The following is a 17,239-nucleotide window of genomic DNA, read 5'->3' as shown; positions in this document are numbered from 1 at the left end:
TGTAAGTATGTGGAGTACTGAAGGACTGAGGCGTATAGGGCTCATCCGTGATTCCTCGGCAGGAGACGAGGTGTGTAGGACTTGGGATGAGCTGTCGAGGGAAGGAGAGGTTGGAGCGCACCCCCGCGGCGGCGACATGGTGGCGGCGCCCTGCTCCCCCGCCGGCGAGCGGCGGAAGTGCCGCGGAGTTGGAGCGGGGCCGGCGCCGCGGCCGCTTCTGCTGGCCGAACTGCTGCCGCCGCCGGCAGGGCGGGCGGGCAGACGCGCAAAGCCGGAGCGGGCGCGGCGGGGCGCGGCGGGGCGGACCGGCCCCGATGAGGCGCAAAGAGAAGCGGCTCCTGCAGGCGGTGGCGCTGGTTCTGGCGGCCCTGGTCCTCCTGCCCAACGTGGGGCTCTGGGCTCTGTACCGCGAGCGGCAGCCCGACGGTAGCCCTGGGGCATCAGGGGTGGCAGTGGCCCCCGCGGTGGTACAGGTGAGTGGTCCGCGGCCGTGGGTGGGGAGCACCCTCTCTCCGATTTCGCTCCCAGCCTGCCGTTCCTTGCTTCACCTGCCCTGCGTGTCTGCCCCGAAGCAGAGCTTCCCATTTTGGGGATGGAAACGTCGAGTCTCTGGGAAGGTGAAAGAGTTATCCAGGCTCCTACCCTAGCCTAAAACAGTGTTCAGCCCTGGATCCTTTTCCTAGCTGACCCTGCTCCTCTTTTTTGCCGTCTATTATTCCTGGCCTCTTCAACTCTTTCCTTGGAGGATCCTGCTTGCATCTCCGTGCCACCCAGGATTGTTCTTTCTGTTGGTGGGAATGGAGATATTGGCTGTTCTTGTCTGTGTTCTTTTAATTGTCTCTGCCCTTATTCCCCAGCCTCTCCGACAATTTCTAGTGTTACCAGACCTTTCCTTGTTTGCCATTTACACAGGGACGCCTGGGTCTCCTCTAAGTCTCCCACCTGGAGCCTCTGTTTTTGTTTGTTGCTTATTTAATGCATATGTGTGCCTTGCCTTCATGTATGTGTGCACCGTAGGTGTGCCTGGTGCCCACTAAGGCCAGGAGAAGGCATAGGACCCTCTGAAACTGGAGTTACAGATAGCTCTGAATCACCATGTGGATGCTAGGAATCTAACCTGCATCCTGCATCCTCTGTAAGACCTCTTAACCTGTGAGCCAACTCCCTGCAACACACACTGCACCCCTCCTCTATTTGAATCAGCTTTTGTGCCTCTCAAGAATACTAAGCCCTTGCCTCAGAGGAGGTCCAGTAGGGAGTGCCTGTCCTGGAATTTGTCGCCTTGGGTCCTTGGGAGAGCCCAGAAGTCACAGAGATGCTCTGGTAGAGAGCTGTCCAAATGTCACAGAGCTACAGGTGCCCAGTGCCTCCAGCACAGAACACCTCCAGCCTCCCTTCTTTGTACTGAGATGTGATTATTGTAGACAAAATTGGGATGTTCTGCCTCTTCACAGCTGTGCGTGTGTGTTTTTATGTGCACACACGTGTGCATGGATGTGGACTAGCAGCCTCCTGGCATAGATAAGCACTGTCATTTTCCTCTGACCATCCCAGCTTTTCTACCCCAGCTCCTGGCAAGAGCGGGCATGCTTGAGTTGTCTCCTCTAGTGGGATGTATCAGAGTTGCCTGAAGTTGTGGGTCAGGGTCAGCCTTGACTGACTGCTGACTGCCTTTGGGGGAGGAGGCTGACTTTTTGAGACCGATGCTTTAACCCCCTTCCCTTCCAGTGTTAGGCTGCCATCTGGGGATTGTGACTTCTGGGGGCGTGGAGGACTCTTTGCTATAGAACAGATCGATTTGAACTTGACTTGTCACTCTGGTAGGTTGTGAATCATACCAGAGTCTGGGCGATCTAGCTATCTGGTAGACCTTACTTACTGTTCGGCAAACTCTGACTTCTCTCCCTTAAGCTCTTTGTCTGAGTGGGGTTTTCCTGTGGGAAATCTCTTTCCTCTGTTACTGCCCCATGTGGCATCAGTGGCAGGAGGCCAGACTCATGTTCTTAGCTCAACTGTTAACTTGCTGTGTGTTGATGAGTCTGGTCTCCCTCTCTGAGCCTTGCTTGCTCCACGTGTGTGGTTTGATGCCAACATTCTGTGATGCTGTCTTTACCCATGGGGAGTGGGACAGACCACTCCTTTTTCCTTTCCTGAGGTCCCTTATAGCATTCCTACCTTGGGATGCTCTGCTGGACACAGCCTTGGTTGGGGGCGGGGAGGACGTGTCCAGCCAGGTGCAGACTCTTTTGTGGAATAGCTGTGACCAGTTCCAAAATAGCTCTTGACATTCTGCCTCTGCCTGGAGAGAGCCCTCATAATTCACTTGCTATGGAGGCCAAAGACATCCTAATTTTCATTTTCTATAGAACCAGATGTGTAACGGGGAGGTCAAGGTTAACTGCCAGTTTGGCCTTAGCTTTCATGGTAAATTACTCACTGTGCAAAAGGGTATTGATGGAGTAAGGCCACCTTTTGGGCAGAGAGAGAGAGAGAGAGAGGTGGTGGGGGGAAGGAGCAGCTATCGAGTGCCTCTTAGAGGTACTGCCTAGACCCCTCGGTTCTGCAGTTTTTTTTGTCTGCTTCTTAGAATATGGCACAGAGAGAAGGGGAAAACATTGAAGAGGTTTGGGAGGGCTGCTGTGTGATTATCCTTGCTTCTTGGGAGTCGCAGATGGGAACAGTTTCCCAAGGATGGGCCCTGGTAGGTGCGGTGGGATTCAGCATTCATGGGCTGCCTTTCTAGAACACTCTGCCAGTTTTCCACACAGCCTCTTTGTGCTCCGTTCTCCTGCAGATGCAGAGCCCTCCGGCCCCTCTTCTGAATGTCACTTGGCCTTCAGGAAAGAGGCTGGCTTCTCCCACCCCTCCATGTCTGGATCCTTCAGGGAAGTCTATCAAGTGGCTAGCCGGGAAAGAGTCTTTAGCACCCAGTATTGTTGGGACGGTGCTAACCAGTTGTCACTCTGTCACTCTTGGTTGGGTGTCATCCCCAAGTATGACTGTGATCTTTCTAGACTGGAATGTAGCTGGGTTGATAGAGTACTTGCTCGTGACCAATCCTCAGCACCATATAAACTTGCCTGGTAGTGCGCATCTATAATTCCAGATATTAGAAGGTGATAGCAGGACGCTCAAGAATTAAAGGCCACCCTGGGCTACCTGAGCCCTTGCTCTAGAAAAACAACTGTTGGGATTTTATCCCCGTGAGATAGTCTAGTGGCTCTTTTTTGAGGTTCTTTACCTCGGTTTGAGCAGTCCTCTGAATCTTTGACCTGATGCCTCATCCCGAAGCCTCTGGAGCGGCCAAACAGGACATTGGGTTCATAAGGCATACAGCATGGGACCAGAGTCTAGCTGGTCACACATCTGGCTTTCCTGAGGCCATTTTTGTTTTAACTGGGGGATTCTTCTCATTCCCACTCCGTAGTCAGCCTGACATCTTGGTTTAATTCTAGCCCTGGTTTCATCTTGCAGGCTTGGGGACTGGTTTTTAAAATCCCACAGTAGGAATCTGGGTGCAGCTCCTCCCCATTTCTGTGCCAGGTTCTCTAGTGAGAAATTACTTCCCTGGGTCATGGCAGAGATGGGTGGGATTGTGAAATACCAGTGAATATGGATATGATTTTCAAGTCTCAGGATTTTCCTCATTGTGTCAGAACTGAACTTTGTTCTTGGGACACCCGGAAATCAATACCTTCCCCCCTTTCAGTCTTCCTGGTAGCAGAACCTTCCCCGTCAGCAAGTTAAATACCACGGAAATGTGGTCTGGAGCGGTTTCTTTACTTTTCCAAGGAGGGGTTGGTATCCCTGAGACTGCTAATCACTTCTCTGTCAGCTTGCCCAGATGCAATCCGATGCCACCAGGGAAGGGTTCTTGACTTACCAGAGCAAATCTGCCTCCGCTTCCTCCTTTTCCTTCTGGGCCCACTGTCTGTAGAGGAAAGCCTGGGAGAGATCTGACTTTTGGTCTTCTCTGGTCTAACTTCTCTGGCCCTTGTAGTCCTCACCTGTGAAAATGTGTGTAACTTCAGAGAGGAGAGAGGTAAATATATTTCATCATGGTGTTTCCCCACCTAGGGTGCCCCCCCCCCCACCATGGCCAGGGCAGACATTATTGATCAATCTTGACCACTAAAATCCCAGACTCGGCCTTCGTCTGTTGCTCAAGTGGGCCTGCCGACGTCATTTGTGAACTGGGAAATAGATGTTTTGTAGTGGCTTTTCTGATCGTGCCTTCCCAGGATCCCAGGAGTTTGGAAGCGTGTGTAGGAATGGTCTAGAGTCAAGCTGAAGCCCCGACTTAGTCGTTTGTTCCAGTTCTAGCTCCTCCCAGGCAGCTTTTTGTGTGTCAGCTCTAGTGACAGATAACAGATAATGGAGCCAGGGTTGGGAAAGCAAAGGCCTATTTAAAAGATAACCATCGTGCTTGCTAATTGTACCTTGTCTACCTCCCGACTTTTATTCAGAGGTGGCACCCAGGATGTCTTTTGTCGCTTTATAAAAGGCACCTGGAGGTGAAGGAGGCCCTGAATAACTCACTGCTCCTCACAGTGGCCTCTGTGTTTTGTGTAGCTGCCCAGTCTTTCACATCTTTCATGGATGTCTGGAGTCTGGAAGCAGAGAGTTTGTATACGAATCTTGTTTTTCCAGAGAACCCCTGCTCTCATGTCTGGTGGAGTGGGGACAGGAGGAAGATTCTACAGGTAGGAGTTCCCACGGGTTCCCCAGTGGCCTCCCTTTTCTCTGATGTCTGGAGACCAGGAGAGTAGAATGTGTTTGCTGAAAGATGTACAGTGTCAGAGCAGGCAGGGGCTTCTCAGGACATCGAGTTCGTTTCTGTCTGATGGAAGCTGGGGCCCCAGAGGGGGCAATCACTTAAACTGGTTCTCCCAGGAGCCGCGCAGGCAGGGATGCAGCGCTCTGAGGTCCACGCACCGTTTCACAGCAGAGGCTTTTCCTCTGCCATTATTTCCCCTGAGAGCCATGATGATCTCGCAGAGTCAAATAAAATGGTTTAAATGTTAAGGTCCTGAAGGGACCCCGCTTGGGGTAGAGGGATTCAAAGGTAACGTGGCAGCGTTACTGTCCACAGCAGACAGAACTAACTGGCCCTTAGAGCCTCCTTATATCCTCTTCTGCATCTATTTTGAATAACAGTGGATCCGCCTGAAACGATACAGAACCTCACAGGCTCCAGGGACCACCGTGGTTCTAACTATTGGGTGATCTGGATTCTCTTGCTTTATCTCTGATAGCTCTGACCTAGACCGAGTCCCTGTGGTAGCAGAACATAATCCTGGGAGAGTCTCTAGCTACATGTGTACAAGAGAGAGGAAACCATCCTTCTTTATGAGCCCTCGCTGGTCCTCCTGACCCAGTTTAGGGTTGCCATGCTTAGAAACTGTCACGACCATGTATCTGCAGGTAGACTCTGCCCGTGCTGGAGCGGGAGGTGGGTTGATTCACTCCAGTGGGAGAAAAACTGCTCCCCACAGAAGGGTCTGAACACTCGTAGGAGAGAGGGGTACCTTGAGCAGATCTCAAAGGTAGCACACTTACCCGGAGTCCTGGTGCCTTGTCCCAGGCACTGGGCTCAGTCATCGGGACCCCGCCTCTTGGCCACCCTGGACTCACCCTCACATGCGGAATCTGTGCCTGGGAGTTTGTGTTCCCATCAGCCCTGTGCATCTTGGACCAAGATTCGGAGTGTGGCCTTGTCTGCAGCTGGGGAAACCGGGGCCCAGATTTTTAGCAACACAACGTGGAAGGTCTCGGAGAACCGTCTCCCGATTCCACCTCGCCAGTTCTGCAGCCTCCTTCATGTCCTGAGTGCAGCCCTTTTCCTCCCGTCATGAAAAATCCAGTCCACTGCATATTTTTCACAAGCTGAAGAAAGAACTTGTGTCTCCTCAGCTTCGACTCTTTTTCTGCCTGGCCCTGTTCTCTGGAGGAGGCGGAGTGTTCATACTTTGGAAGCTAGAGGAAGCTAAACAATTCCGCTTGCTGCGGTGGGTGGGTGTGTGTTTATGCATGTGTAGCTTTCTCTCCATGTGGCGCTCTCCTCTCCCTTATCTTCTCGTGGTTTCTGTTTGCTGCCCTCTGCTGAGTGTTGATAGGAGAGGGAAAGGAAGAAAGCAGGCCTCAGGTTTCTTCCCTTTGCTCCTGAGAGAAAGCTGAGCTTCAGGCGCTGGATTCTCTTCCACTTTCTCAGGACAGACGCCTTCACCTAAAACAGCGTTAGTAAGAATGGTGTTGGAGGCTGGGGAGATGGCTCCGTACGTAAGATTACTGCTGCTCTGCAAACTCGAGGACCTGGATTTGAATCTCCAGCACCCACATAAAAAGCCTGCCCGGCATGACTGGCCGTGTGTGCCTCAGTGATGAGGGCAAAGACATTGGATTCTAAGAGCCCGCTGGAGAGCCAGGCTAGCCAAAACAATGACCTTCCGAGTCAGTGAGTGACCGACCCTAAGGACAATAAGGTAGAGAGTGGCAGAGGAAGGCACTTCATGTCCTGTTCTAGCTTCCACGTGCATGGGCATGGGTGCACACAGCTGGACATTCACATGTATAATTATACACACACACGCACACATGCACATACACACAATAATTACTGATTAGGAAAAAAAAGGACCTGTCTCTTAGCCTGTTCCTCTACTCCCTCCTACTGGGATATCTGAGCAGAAGGGAGAGGCCATTACCTTGGGACAGAACCTTCCCAGGAGGCCCCCGGGTGATGCTACAATAGGCCTTTCCTGCTCTCTTAGACCGTGCATGGCCTGTTACAAGGTTCCAGCTTTGTCACCCCACAGCCTGATTCAGATTCCCCAGGCCTAGGGTGGGCCACGTGACGTCCGCACCTGAAATCCCTGGGCTGTGTCACAAGAGTGACAGTAATTATCTTGGTATTTCTTTTGAGGATGAACTTGCCACAGGTCACTGCACGCGAAGCCCTGAGCACAGCAGTTAGCACAGAGCTGGAGCCCGTGACAGCCGCCAGTGTGACTGTGGTTCAGCTTGACCTGACTTTGGGTAGGGGCCGGTTTCTTCGCATCTCTGTGTCTGAGAGGGTGGGAAGCTACGCTGTCACCGAGAAGTGAGTGCTCTGGGAGGGCGGTCTGGCCCTCGTGGAGGTGGTACAGGTTCTGAGCATTGCCATAGCTGGGAGGTAACATGGTATCAACGACTTCTCTTTGCACGGCTCTCCGACTGCCTGGAACCTGAAGATGTCTTTGAGTGGAGCATTCACGCTTCCCGCCTGGGAGGGAACCCAAGCCCCCGACGTCTTTTTAGGGTTATCTTCTTGCCAGCCACTTCCAGGAAGTGTGTTTGATCACTCTAGCCCTGGAAGTTCTCCCTGAGTCTTTCCTCATCTGCCTGCTTGGGTGGGAGGCCTTCCTGGGGGCCTGCTCTTTTTGGTGAGACATACATGATCGTTTCTGACCAGTCCAGAATGCTTCATGGAGGCATGGACTCGCCCCTCCTGTTTGTGTTTTCACATTAGTGACCGAGGACTGAGGGGTGAACTGCCTGGTTCTCTCAGTAACCACTGGCCAGGGCTCTCAGGAGTGGCTTGTAGCACAATTATTAAAAACCCAGAAACAAATATTGGGGTTCAGTCTGAAGACCAGAAAAGCAAAGCAGCCAGCCATTGGCTCTTACCTCTACCTCAGTCCAAAAATGGCAATCCTGCCTCTGGGAATCCTCAGAATGAGACTGAGCCTGAAACCTGTCTCCTCCCATCTTGTATTCCTCTCTAGTGCTGGGTTTAAAGGCGTGCACCACTACCGCCTGGTTTCTATGGCAAACTAGTGTGGCTACTGGGATTAAAGGTGTGTGTCGCCACTGCCTGGTCTGTAAGGCTGATCAGTGCGGTTGTTTTACTCTCTGATCTTCAGGCAAGCTTCATTTATTAAAATACAAATGAAATATCACTACATTGGCTTCCATGAGCTTCAGGGTGCTGAGAACCCCTGAGCCTGGAAAGGATTAATTCTTCAAGAAATGTGGCGGAGCTTCCACCCTGGGGTTTCCCACGCACATCTTTTCTTTGCCACATCTGGGAGGCAGAGCACTTATTGGGCCTACTCCACTCCCACAGGAGGGTCTCTTGCAGGCGTCTTGTCTGGGAGTACCTTCCTCCGCAGCTTTCCTGTTGGACAGCGAAGAACAGCACTGTGCCAGATGCCAGCAGGTCAGGCTCCGAGCCTGGATCCTGGTCTCGATCCGGTCTGAGCGGTGACCTTTAGCATGCTCGTTGGGCTGCACAGACTGGCTGGGCGCCTGCCATCTACTGCTTTCCAGGATGGGGTTGTACCTGTGAGATCAAGGCAAGGTGCCTGATCCCGGGGCCCCAAGGGAAAGGCGGCTTCATGGAGAACTCGTGAGCCTCTCCCTTTAAGGATGAGGTCAGGAGACAGTGTGGAGCTGGGAACCAGCCCTCTCTCATTACCGGGTCTGGCAGCCCCGACTTAGGTACCATGGCTGGCCTTTGAGGCCTCACGTTCCTTCTCCCCAAATGAGCATGTTACACTGTGTCACGGTGTCCTGGTGTTAGTTAAAGATGGGGTGACCGAGGACAGCGAGGTCCAGTAACATATCTGGGGCCACGCAGCCAGGCAGTAAGGGAAACAGGCTTGGCTGCTTCTGTCTCTAGCCATCATTTGAAAGCTGCCGTCTGTGTGATTGGGCTGCCCCCTCCCTTGGAGTGCAGAAGGACAAGGTGGAGGTCAGCACTGCGGGCAGGCTGTAAACTCGGTGCTCCTCTCTGATGACGGCTGCTTCTGGGAAGCTGCTCCTTCGCTGGGTGCCCAGTAGCAGTGCCAGGGCAAGGGCCGCAACTGGACATGGCCCTTTGGCCACCTAGGAGCCTAGACCTCCAGTTGTGTGCTGGTGTGGGTCTCCCCAGGAGACGGGTTGGTTTTGCAGGGTTTTAAAAGGAAAAAGTTTCCTAGAGGGGTTGAGTTGGACTATCTGGTGGAGGTGTGTGTGGCTTCCTGCCGCTCAGGCGCAGTGCGCCAGTGGGAACTGTCTCTTCTTGCCTGTTTCCTTCTGAGTATTGATCGTTGTCAGCTGCTGACAGCGGAGGGTGTGTGTGTGTGTGTGTGTGTGTGGTGTGTGTGTGTGTGTGTGTGTGTGATTTGTGAACTAACTGGTTTCTACATTTGCTACCTAACTTCAGCAAGCAGTTAATGATGCCAGTGCACCGGGGTCTGTAATTTGACTTCCTGGTTATTCTACTGACAATAAGCCTTAACAGCCGTTTTCTTCAAAGGCCTTTCATTAATTGTGTGTGGGAGGTGTGTGTGTCGGGGGGGAATGAGTGGGTGTGGGTGCACTTGCACATATACACACATGTATGTGGAGGCTGGAGGGCAACCTTAGATGTCATTCTTTGAGTATTGTCTGCCTTGTTTTTTGAGACAGGGTTTCTCACGGAGACCTGGGCTTCTCCGGTTTGGTTAGACTAGCTAGTGACCCTCATGTCTCCTCCTGTCCATTGCTGGGTCACAACTGGCTTTTTTTTCCTTCGAGACAGGATTTCTCTGTAGCTTTGGAGCGTGTCCGGAACTCACTTGGTAAACTAGGCTAGCCTCGAACTCACGGAGATCCTCCTGTCTCTGCCACCTGAGTGCTGGTTTTAAAGGCAGACTGATTTTTTTTTTTTAAAGCATGAATTCTAGGCATCCAGTTCTGGTCTTCAAGCTTGCATGGGAAGTACATGGACCCAGCTAAGCCCCACTCCCCACCCTAGGTTCCCAGTTTACAGGCATGCTCTAATGAATTCTAACCCATGGATGGACCACATTTGACCCAGCAGTATGTTGTGGCTTGTCCAGCGTTGGCCTTTAGTTGGCTAGACGTCATTGTTTTTAAATGTTAGTGAGTCAATAAATCCAGTTAGTATTCTAGCACGGATGGGGAAGGGTCTCTTGAGGCCCCACCCCTAGCTGAGGACCTATTGATGATTGATGGCTGCTGGTGGGGGAGAGTCTGTTCTTCCATGAGACTGTGGCTGTTGATAGGTTGTCCATGCTCCAGTGGACCAGCCCACACCCCAGTGAGCAGCACCGACTGCATTCTGGGGGTTATTAAAAAAGAAGACGTGAAGGTGGGAGGGAGGAGTTGCGAGGCGAATGTGATCAAATTACCTTGTATACATGTATGAAACTGTCAGAGAAAAATGATGCAGTAAAAAATAAGTTGCTGAAAAATTTATATTTTTTTTAGAAAAAATTCCCACTTTGGGTCTTTTGGGGTAAGAATCCGAAAGTCTGGCAACAGACCCAGATGTGTCATGAAGATGTGCTGGGTCTCTCAGCAGCATCTCCCTCCAGCTTTCCAAACCCTGCCACCCTCTGTGGCCTGAAATCTGGTCCCTCGCCCTTCAGATAATCAGTGTCATGGGAGCCACTTAAACTCTGTGACGAGACGCAGGTAAGTTGAGGCTGAGCCTTCCAACTCGCAGACTCTCTCCAAGGTGATAACTGAGAACAGTTAAGTGTGTGGTCCCTGATTATCAAACAAACCATCTAAGCTTATATATATATATATATATATATATATATATATATATATATATATATATCACCAACATGGGGGTCCCTGCTCTGAACTTGGCTTCCCTCTGTCTGGTGAAATTTTCTCATTGTTGCTAGGGGATCATTAGTGATAGTTTGTTAGCAGCTGTGTGGACACGGCCTTCCCTGTTTTCTCCTTTCTGTGTTGGCTCTCAGCTTGCTCTGCCTGTGCGTTCCTATATTGGGAAAGTGGCAGGATGTGGTAGGATTTTTGCAGGAGAGTGAGGACAGCTTCCTCAACGACAGGGGCCTCAGCCACCTCAGAGTCATCAGAGAGCAGAAGATTGGGGGTCCCTGGTGCATACTCGGGGAGACAGTTCAGCTGAATGCAACCGTGTAGGTCTGAGTCCAAGGCCCTTGGTTGACGTGGCCACAGTTCAAGGACTTCGTGTGGGGCTTTCGCCATGGCAAGTGCACGGAATGGGGGAAGCTCCAATGGGAGCCTTGGCCTGGGGTAGTAGTAGTCCTGGCCTGACAGCCTGCCCTGTCTTTGCGCCCTTGCTCCTTAGCTGAGACAGTGATGAATTAGCTGTATTTATTTATTGAATTAGCCTGCATTTGACACACTGTGCCATGATGACCTTTCTCCAGCCCTCTGATTCCCAGGTGGGGGACGTTCTGCTTGTTGTTACTGTGTGAATGGGACAGCAGGCTTAGGACACCCAAGTATCTTCCAGGCCTATGCAAACACAAACCACCCTGGGTGCTTCTGCTTAGGTTTCTGGCTCCCAGATCTGTATTCTTCGCTGCCAAATTTGATTGACCCCAAGGGGAGTCATCTCACCACTCTTGCCTGTAAAATGGAGACTGACTTTCCTGCCGTGTGAGCGGAGTGCAGCTAGGAGGGGGAGGACAGTTTCCCACCCACAGCTCCTCCTCCCTTCTCTCCCCCCCTGCACAGTTGTCAGACTCTAGTATGGGGGAGTTTTCTCGCCCTCTGGGGTACAGATCCTGGTCCTTCCCATCCCTGGCCTGAGTCCTGCTGCTCTCTCGCTCCCCTGGCAGTGGGAAAGACAGCTGACAGCTCCTGCCACGGCCTGGGCCAGGGAACAATGGGGGACATTGAGAAGGCTGCCAGGTGCCAAGCCGGAGGTAATAAAGGAACATTTGATTACTTTCAACCCAAATTGTCAGGCTCGCTCTCTTTCTCTCGCAGCAGTTAAAGGGAACACAAAAAGGTATGGCTTCCCTCCCTTGGGCTGTTGCCACTTCCTGCCCGAGCCACCATCTTTAACCTGAGCCTTCCAGTGATGGGGAGCTCACCCCACTTCCCTCGGCAGGTTCCTCCGTGTTCCACTATGGCTTGGGGTGACAAAGGAAGTCTCAGTTGCCCTCCGCTCTGCTTTTCTGCCTTTTCTCAAGTTGTTCCTTTCCCAGGAACTCTTTCTTGGCCACTCGAGGAGGAATTCGAATGTCTCTTAGAAGCATGTGTGGAACTTACTACTTTGTATAACCCCAGGCCCCTAGGTCTGCCCAGCAAAGGGAAGTCATGTTTCTGAGGCATCCCTGGAGGAACTCTGTTGGGGAGGCGTTAGATGGGTGTGGGGGCCATCAGGATCCCATACTGCTGCAGGTGAGCACACCTCCCCTCCCTCCCTCCTTCCATCCCTAGGAGTTCTGCTCCCAAACATGGCCATTGTGTCTGCGGGTAATTTTTCAGTCAAGAGATCCTGTGGGCTCGTGGACAGTCTGGTTTCTGTCGCAGCTGCTGAAATATGCCATTGTGGTGTGAGCGTGGCCACACCATGAGGGGACGCGCTGTGTTCTAGTAGAACTTCCTTTGTGGAGCAGGCAGCATGTGGAGCAGGTTCGCTCCGGTTTGCTAGCCCCTGCTCTCGCCTCTTCCTGATAGTGGAGCCCTCACTTGACGGGTGGAAGCCACCAGGAGTTGTCTGACCTTGGGCTGGCTCCCAACCACGGAGTGCCTCCTTCCCTCCATTTGTAGGTTGTGGCCGTTGAGAGGATGAGTCCTGAGGGTCCTGCCAACTCCGGATGCACAGAAAGACCCTGCCTTCCCCAGTGGGTCTGGCCTGTTGTCGCAGCTGAGCAGAGCTGCAGAGCATACCAAATACTCCCTCCCGCTGATGCCCAACCTGGTGCCTGCCCCACCTCTCTGAGATCATAGCCCTGCCCTCCTGTGAGATCATAGTCCAGTCGGTCTATCCAGTCGGAGAATGTGTCATAGGCAGAGCTCAGAGGCTCCTGTCCCTCCTTTGAAACCCTCCAGCTTGCCAGGGCAGTGCCCGCAGTACATGCAGCTCAAGTTCCCGCTTGGTCTGGTTCCTGGTCACCTTTCACCGCGGACCGACCCCCCTCTACCTGCCCAACACTCCGGCCGTGGCAGACGTCTTAACACACTAGGCATGTTTTCTCTTCCATGATCCTGGACGTAGAATGTTCTTCCCAGAAACTGGTGCATGATTGGATCACGATCTTTGAGGTCTCCGCTCCAGTGCCACCTCAGAGAGACCACTTCTCTGTCTCTGCTCAGTGTCTCAAACGGAATTGTCTCTATCACACCTTAGCATTGAGTAGCATGACCTCATTTAGTCATTGACAGGGTCATATTTCCGTCAAGTGCCATCAGGGTGGGCACCTTGCCTGTCTCACTTAAAGCTGCATACACAGTCATAGCACACAGTAGGTGCTCAGACTGTATGCTGAGTGAATGAATCAATGGTGCACGCTCTTGTCTCTGAGCACCCTCGAGGCAGAGCCATGGCTGCTGAATCTTACCTCCTACTCTCTCCCAGCATCTCATGTGGACATCCTGGTGCCTCGGTTCTGGGAGACACTGCACACTTTCCTCTGGAAAGAAGGGGGAGAGACAGACTTCCTTCTCCCCTGGTGGGATGCGAGGGCTTTGAGAGTGTGGGCTCATAGTAGCAGCCAAGGATTGTTGGCAGAGCTTGGAGGAGCCCTGGTGGGATCCCACTTCTCTCCCGCGAGCAGGCTCCGTCTTCAGCCATGCGGCTTGTCTGGTTGGTACCCTTGCCTGAAGAGGGTTTTACGCATTCCCTTCAGATGTTCTTGGCAACTAGAATTGCCTTCTCTGAGCTGATATTTTTCCTGTGGTTCTTGGGCCCCAGGGCCCCTGCTTGCTTCTTGGTGGTGGGGAAAGGTGTTTGTTGCAGGTGGGACTGAGTATCCTGTAGGTCTACGGTAGATCTCTGAGGAAAAGGGCTGCTGGCCAGGGCCAGCCTTTGCCTAGGCTCGCAGCTCCTGTGAGGTAGATAAACAGGCAGATGGATTGGGGCGCGGGGCGGGAGGGGGGCTGTTAACATATTCGCAGGTCCTGCATTAAATTCCTAAGCCCCAGTTCCTCAGAATAAGACTTTTCATAGAAAGAGGGTGGTTCCAGTTAGGATAGGGCCATGCCGAAGTGAAATGCATCCTTCATCCTCCGTGACTGACGGGAGTCTTTGGCAAAAGTGAAGAGACAGAAAGAGGAAAGAGAGCCCTGGGAGCCCGGAGGTGCCATCAGCCAGAAACACCTGGCCCTCCCAGAGCCACAGGTAACAGTACTAGTCTCTTCCAGTTAATTCTGTTCCCTTTCAGTTTACGGGAAAGGTTCTCTCCTGAGAGAACATTAATGTGTCACACTGCACGTATGTGTTATTTAACTGAAGCCACGCTCCTAATTAAGCTTTCTCCTCCACCCTCTATACACCAATCCATTTTGTCCCAGGGTCCTACATTGGTTGCAGGCATTAATTTTTGCTCTGAGTTCACACTAAATTGATTTGAGGAATTACCGTGTGCGACATACAAAACACCAGGCCCTGCCCTGAGAGCTCCTGGCCTGTAGGGGAGCACAGCCAGGTTCTGGGCACTGCCCCGGAGACCAGCATGCTGCTGTGGGGCGCTGGCTGACCATACCGTTGAGGTCAGAAAGGGTTTCTGTAAAGAGGTGAGTTTTACACAGGTCAAGGCCAGGAGCATAGCAGTGTGTGCCAATAGGCCTGGGCCTCTTGGGTAGCAGAAAGGGGACCTTCTCCCAGCAGCAGGGGGGAAGGCAGCAGTCCCCAAAACTGTGTGTCTGGAGAGGTAGGAGACACTGGATCTTAGACCCTGACTCCTGGGCTGGGGAGATCGGGAGGCTAGGATGATTTGGAGCGGAGGATGACGAGTGGTCATTTAGGAGGAAACTGAGGCAAAGATACTGAAGTGGCGGGAGAACAGATCCTTCGTCCTGCAGAGTCCAGATCCCATAACAAGTGCTACAGCCGCAGGACTTGTCTCTTGCAGCCTCCAAGCTCCAGATGCTGGTGACAGTGCCTGCTGCTGGCTGCTTTGTCAGGTATAGTGTGAAGCCCTCTGCTACCTTGTTTTTTTCAGTCCGCCAGCAGCGGCTAGAGTGTGATTATCTCCATCGAATACCCGAGGGTGTAAAGCATCGGGGAAATGAAGTGTTTTCGCAGCCCAGGCTGTATTCCAGCCACTGAGAAGCTGACTGGCCCACAGAGCCTGGTGTCTCTACCCTAGACTAGGAAGGGCCTCCGTGGTACCCCTGGAACAGGATGATACTAAGTTTGTGTGTGAGAACCAGTGAGTCTGGCTTCCGTCTGCAGGAGGCTTACTGAAGAAAGGGACCCTGGCTTAATTCCTTCAAGAAGAATAAGGCAGGGTAGCCTGTACTGAATGAACAGCTGGGGTGAAAACAGAGGGATTCCAGACGGGGGAATATTACAGTCAGTATTGTGGGATGAGAGAGTGGGGGAGTGCGGGGGGAGCATCCCCACCCCTACTGCAGCAGAGGGCTGTATGGGATACTCAAGGCCTCCCAAATTCAAAGCTACTTGGCCTTGAGAAGTAAAGGCGGGTGTTGGACTGAGAGAGACTGGCCTGCAGGCAGGGCCAGGTCTATGATCGGGAAAGATCCGTCTTCTAGTTCCTTTAGCAGAGGAGTGCCTAGTCATAAAATCGTATGGCCAGAATTGCTTTTCAAACATCGTTCAGTTTAAGAGTTGAAAACTGGGATCTTTGTTTTTGTCCCTGGGGAGACAGGGAAACAAAAGGACCCGAAGGCTCTGTCCGTCCGTGGAGTTTCTGTCCTAGCTGGGTTCTGCTTCATTCAACATGTCAGTCACTCGTTGGCTTTTGACTCAGCGCTGGACGTGCCCCAGGCTGGCTCTGCTAAGCACTTGACATTCCAAGAGGAAAGGATGGCTTTCCCCGTCCTTGAGGACAGCTAGACCGCTGGATGGCTCATCCTAGGGCAGAAGGCTTGCCGTGCTGGAGTAAGCACAGTAAATGGTGCATAGCAGCCCCAGACTGCCTCCTCGGCTGCTCCTCTCTCCTCTGTGCCCCTCCCCACCTTACTGTCCTGTCTGTTGCTGTGATAAAATCCCCTCACAGAGAGCCACTTCGGGGAGAGAGGGTTTATTTGGGATCAGGATCCTATCTGCGTTGCTGTCCCTCATAGCAGAGAAGCCCAGCTTCCACCGGGAACTTGATGTAGCTAGTCACATTACGTGTCCGATCAAGTGCGGAGAGAAGGGGCGCGTGGATGCTCAGCGCTCATCTCGGTTTCTTAACTTTTATGGAGTCGGGGACCCAAAGCCAGGGAATGGGCTGGGTCTTCCCACATCAATTAAAACATGATATAGACAGCCCCACAGTCATGCCCATTATTCAAACTCATCTACGCAATTCTCCCCTGAAATTCTTTCCCCAGATAATTCTAGATCGGGTTGACAGTAGAAACTAGCCATCTCACTTCCTTATCCCCAGGCTTTTAAATCCTTGTCTTGCAAGTTTCTTTATTTTACGTGTACGGATGCTTTGCCTGTTTGTATGCCTGTGCACCACGTGCGTGCCTGGTGCCCGTGTAGACCAGAAGATGGAGTCAGATCCCCCGGGACTGGAATTGTACATGGTGCTGAGTTGTCACATGGATGCTGGTTAAACCTAGAAGAGCAACAAGAGCTCCGGACTGCTGAGCTACTCTCCCGCTGTTTTTGGTTTTGGAGACAGGGTCTCATCTATTCTAGTCTAACCTGGAACTGACTGTGTAGCCAAGGAGCTCCGCATCCTCCTGTTTCTGCCTCCCAAGTGCTGAGATTCCAGGCACGAGCCACCATGCCTGGTCTCACTCTAGGTTAAGGCCACAGGTTTGATTGGGTTTGAACCCCTGTTTGGCACTTCACTAGCTGTGTGAGTTGGGTGGCTTGTTTTACTCTGTTCTCTCAGTTTAAACTGGGCATGAAGGGCCGAGAGTGCTGCTCCGTGGTGAGCATTTGCTTTGTGTGCTTGAGGTCCTGGGTTCTAGCTCTAGCACCATGGGAAAAATGAAATGAAATGAAGTAAAAGAGCCGTGATAATAGAATCTGCCACTCACCCCCACCCCCCGGCTATTGTCAGGGTTATTGTACTTGTGTAGAAGACAATTTTGTGGAGTCGGTTCCCTCCCGCCATCTTGCTTGGCAAGCATTTTGCCTGTTGTCGTCTCTCCAGCCAGTTACCAGACTTAAATGAGCTCACACACGCAGAGCACTCCACTCGGGCCAATCTCTGGCTTTTAGTGACAGACAGCCTTATCACTCTAGGCTTGCTCTGACTCAGGGCTGCTGGAATGAACATCTTGGAAGCACCGTCATCCAGCCAGGACTGAGGTCGAGCACCACTCATGGGCCTTCTGATCGTACTGGGTGTGC

The 17,239-nt window shown here is 52.3% G+C and overlaps 1 protein-coding gene across 1 annotated transcript in view; it reads left to right on the top strand.

Annotated features, from left to right (window-relative positions):
* Window positions 1-228: 228 nt before the first annotated feature.
* Galnt10 (polypeptide N-acetylgalactosaminyltransferase 10) overlaps window positions 229-17,239 on the top strand; it is a 140,464-nt gene continuing 123,453 nt past the window's right edge. The window contains 1 exon segment of the mRNA XM_087910619.1: window positions 229-473. Within this exon segment, the coding sequence (XP_087766745.1) occupies window positions 315-473 (159 nt within the window). The 5' untranslated portion in view covers window positions 229-314.

Source organism: Myodes glareolus, chromosome 9 (genome assembly GCF_982192425.1).
Source record: "Myodes glareolus chromosome 9, mMyoGla1.1, whole genome shotgun sequence".
Lineage (NCBI taxonomy): Eukaryota > Metazoa > Chordata > Mammalia > Rodentia > Cricetidae > Myodes > Myodes glareolus.
This window is presented reverse-complemented; position numbering and strand designations above follow the sequence as displayed.